Source organism: Trichechus manatus, unplaced genomic scaffold (genome assembly GCF_000243295.1).
Source record: "Trichechus manatus latirostris isolate Lorelei unplaced genomic scaffold, TriManLat1.0 scaffold00039, whole genome shotgun sequence".
NCBI classification, from domain to species: Eukaryota; Metazoa; Chordata; class Mammalia; order Sirenia; family Trichechidae; genus Trichechus; species Trichechus manatus.
Genome location: NW_004443975.1, coordinates 7,175,207 through 7,179,297, shown reverse-complemented (window position 1 = coordinate 7,179,297; position 4,091 = coordinate 7,175,207). Strand labels below are relative to the sequence as shown.

General features: G+C 46.8%; 1 protein-coding gene across 1 annotated transcript in view; it reads right to left on the bottom strand.

Annotated features, from left to right (window-relative positions):
- Positions 1-266: 266 nt before the first annotated feature.
- KIF26B (kinesin family member 26B) overlaps positions 267-4,091 on the bottom strand; it is a 572,671-nt gene continuing 568,846 nt past the window's right edge. The window contains exon 16 of the mRNA XM_004375868.3: positions 267-1,023. Coding sequence (XP_004375925.1) covers positions 875-1,023 — 149 coding nt within the window. The 3' untranslated portion in view covers positions 267-874. The remainder of the gene's footprint in view (positions 1,024-4,091) is intronic.

The window sequence follows — 4,091 nt, the reverse complement described above, 5'->3', positions numbered from 1 at the left end:
GACACAGCCCCTTTCTCCTCTTCCACTCTCTAGAGTTCAAGTACCCCTGCTCCTTCATCAGCGCTCTGAGTCTGTCTCTGGCCGTGCTGTCTGTGGAGGTGGCATTGAGCGTCACCTGCTGCTCAAAACCTTTTGGGAACACGCTGGTTTGTGTGATGAAGTCTCCAGGTTCTGTTTGAGTGGCCTTACCAGAAGAACCATAAAAGACGGTTACCATTTATTCATATGCAATACTGATTAGGAAATATCTCTACAAACACAAGGTACTTAGAAACAGCAAGTCAGAAACAGGATAAAACACCAAGAGAAAACGAGCTGCAAATACATTGCAAAAAAATGTGTTTGATTTTTTTTTGTTTCGTCGTTGTTGTTTTAATCTTGACTAGCACCATCTGTACACAAGAAAGTATCAACATAAATGTTTGGATAATAATACAGATTTGCAAGGCACTTAATCAGTCATTCTGGATAATCTTTTGTTGTTTTGTTTTAGCTTCCAATGGCAATCCTACGCCCACCCTCCCCCTTTCTCATAAAGCAAGAGAAGGGTGAGGTGTCTTTTGCTAACAGTTCTTATGTACAAGCAAGTTCTTTAAAGTTCCTCAAAGTGCTTTTTCAGTCTCATGGGGCTTCCACATCCCTTGGGCTTCCCATCATTTTCTCCTTCCATGTGTGTTTGGTGTTTGCACCATTCCTACAGAAAACAAAAGAAAAATCGCCTTCCACTCAACGCTCACTCCAGACTTGCCACCAACCTTCATCCTCATTCTAGTGTCTTTGAGTGCTTCCAACACAGAGGGCCTGGGTGACTGTGACTGTCTCTTTGAGGTCCTGGGGCGTGAGGGGGGCTGGTGGGGCAGGGGTCCAACTCTCCTTATCGGCGCCTGGAAGTGATGTCAAAGCAGGTGATCATCATGAGGTGGGCCTTGCAGAAGTTGACACGGTTCTCCAGGCGCTCCGTCACGCCCTCGAGCGCTTCCAGGTACTCCAGGGAATCCAGCTCCAAAACCTGCTCCAAGTCAACTGCAAGAGAGGAGAAGCCTGATGGAGCAAACTGGGAAAGAATGGTCTCCGAATGCTCAGTCCAGACCATGCGACCCCTTTCCTGGAAGGTCTACCTTATATAGTACTGATGCTCCCTCCTGCCTGATATCCTGCCTGGCTCAGGCTGAGAATAGTTTTAATTACGCTGGTGGGCCCTTTGTTCTAATTACAATTTTAGATCCTTAAAGTTTTATTGAGACTATACTGAGGGATGGAGTCCCAGGCTGGTACAAACGGTTACCACCCTTGGCTGCTAACTGAAAAGTCCACCGTTCAAACCCACCAGCAGCTTCCTGGGAGAAAGATGTGGCAGTCTGCTTCCATAAAGATTACAGCCTTGGAAACCCTCTAGGGCAGTTCTACGCTGTCCTACAGGGTTGCTATGAGTCGGAATCGACTCCATGGCAACGGGTGTTTTTGGTTCACACTGAAGGACAAGCTGACCTTCCAGCTCCACCGACCTCCGCCCATCGCCCCCAGAGGATTTGAGAAAGACTCTACCAGCACCATTATTCATTAACTATAAAAGAAACAAACGTCAGGCTGAGGTGGGGGAAAATCCCTTTCTTTTTGGGATCTGACTTCAGTGACATTTGTACCTTTGTCTACGTGCATTAAATACGTCCCTCTTTGGGTATTCTTTCCACAGCACAAGCATCTGCCTCTCTGAGCAGGTTGAGAAACTCGACCATGTCTCTTGGCACTTCCTAATGCACTTTCACATACTCACTGGCCATATGGGAAATGTGATAGTGATAAGTAAATCTAAACTAATAATTAGAGTTTCTTAAACTCAGAAAACAAACTAAGATTTAGGACCCAGAAGCTCTCAATGTTCAGACTGATGCTTGCCTTAGGTGGTCCAAATGGCTAAGCACTTGGCTGCTAACTGAAAGGTTGGAGTCCACCCAGAGGCACCTCTGAAGAAAGGCCTGGTGACCCACTTCCACATATTCAGCCATCGAAAACCCGACGGAGCACAGTTCTGTTGTGATCCACATGGGGTAGCCATGAGTTGGAATGGACTCGATGGCAACTGGTTTTTTCTTTTTTAACTCAGAAGGAAAGTTGAGATTTAGGACCGGGATGTCCTCCCGTACATTTCGGCCTACCCAGAGTGAAAAGTCTGCTTCTTTCATCCTGGCCCCGATTCCCTGACGTTGTCCAGTGGTGGCTGGGCAGACAGGAGCAGCGTGGGGCCCAGTCCAAGGAGGGCTGCCAAGGGTGGTGGGCATGCCCTGGGGGCCACAACAGGAGCCTTGCCCTTGACTCCCACCTTGGCAGTTTCCTTATCAGTAAAACAAGAGCAATATACCCTACCCTGCCCACCTGGCAGAGCTGCTGTGAAGAATAAGGTAAAAACGAGCTAACGAATGTGAACGTGGTTTGAAATCTGTAACGTTCTGTAGAAACATGAGGGAGTGTAATCGAACCTGACTTCTTTTTCCAGACGACTTAACAGAGATCTGGAGAAGGGAGGTGCCTTGCCCTCGGTGACACAGTTAATAAGGACTAGAGCTGAGCATGAAACCCAGGGTTCCCACGTACCCGTCTAAGATTTAAAAGCAAAAACCAGAACAAACAAACAGAATGCTACATCAAAACCACATCAGTCTATATTACTATGCGACCTCAGAAGTGGTATATCAGAATTAAAAACTAAAAATAAAAAGGACACAGCACATGCATTTCTATGCTGAATCCCTGCCTGCTGCCCCTCCTCAGGGAACAGCCAGTACACAGCCACATTGATTTTTTCACTCCTGTTTTCAATTCATCTTAAAGAAACAATCTGTCTCTCCCTTTCATCTAGCCTTCTGTTCCTTCCCTTTCTCTGGATCAAAACATCACTGATTTCTGACATGTACAAAGAGAAGAAGGACTGATTGTTTCCTGGAAGCTTCTAAACACATATGTACTGGTGTTTAAGCTTGTTCCAATCCTAGGAAAACGCATGACTTTGTAAGATAAAGACAAGTTTCAAGCCTGCCTTGGGCATAAATAGCTCTCAAACACCAAAATTCTAATGGAAATGGTAAAAATGAAGGGGAACTGACTGAATGGACAGCCCCCAGGATCCTGGAGTGTCTGGAGATTCATGAAAAAGGAAAGGGATGTCCTTGGGTAGGAAAGAAATAAGCATCATGCCTGTGTTTGCAGGAGGTCAGGTAAAAACAACAAATAAACGAGTTGCTGTTGAGTTGACTCTGACTCACAGTGACCCCATGTGTGTTGAGGGTAGAACTGTGCTCCACAGGGTTTTCAATGGCTGAGTTTTAAGAGGTAGATCACCAGGCCTTTCTCCCGAGATGCCTCTGGGTAGATCTGAACCGCCAACCATTCGGTTAGTAGCTGAGCCTGTTAGCCCTCTGCACCACCCAGGGACTCCACGTGGTCAGGTAGTGTTCATGCGCTCCTTGTGTCTCGTCAGCGCGTCAGTGCTCAGACGGAAACACCCTGCAGAGGAAGAGTTCCTGTCTTTGTCTGAATTTCTAACACAGGACTGAACTTCGTGCACGGTGCAAGCAGACACAAAGGAATGCTTCCTGGTGAGACCATCTATGTAGGTGAACTCTGGGGCAACAGCAATGATAACCACAGCCAGACATTGTGCTTGCATCACGTCCCAGGCAGTGTAACATGCACGTGACCAATCGTATGTCACTGAATCTTCACAACAACCCTGAGAAGGAGGCTCTGTTATTTTTCCATTTTACGTTTAAGGGAATTAAAGCTCCGAAAGGTTAAGCTTCTCATCCAAGGTGCCAAAGCCAGTAGTAAGAAGGAAAGCCAGGGTCCAAAGAGGAGTGTACGACTGTGGTCATAACCACAAAACGCGAGGACTCAAAACCTAGAGTGACCATAGCTTCGTGACAGCTCCGGTTAGTGCACTGGATCCTCACAAAACCCCAGTGAAGCACCCGGGGAAGATGTTACTGCCTCACTTGTATAGAAAAGAATCCGCTAGAAAACAGACTGGTATAAGAGGCAGGGCACAGCCAGGAGGCTGACAAATTCTGTCACTTTCTTCTTCAGCTGGTATGACT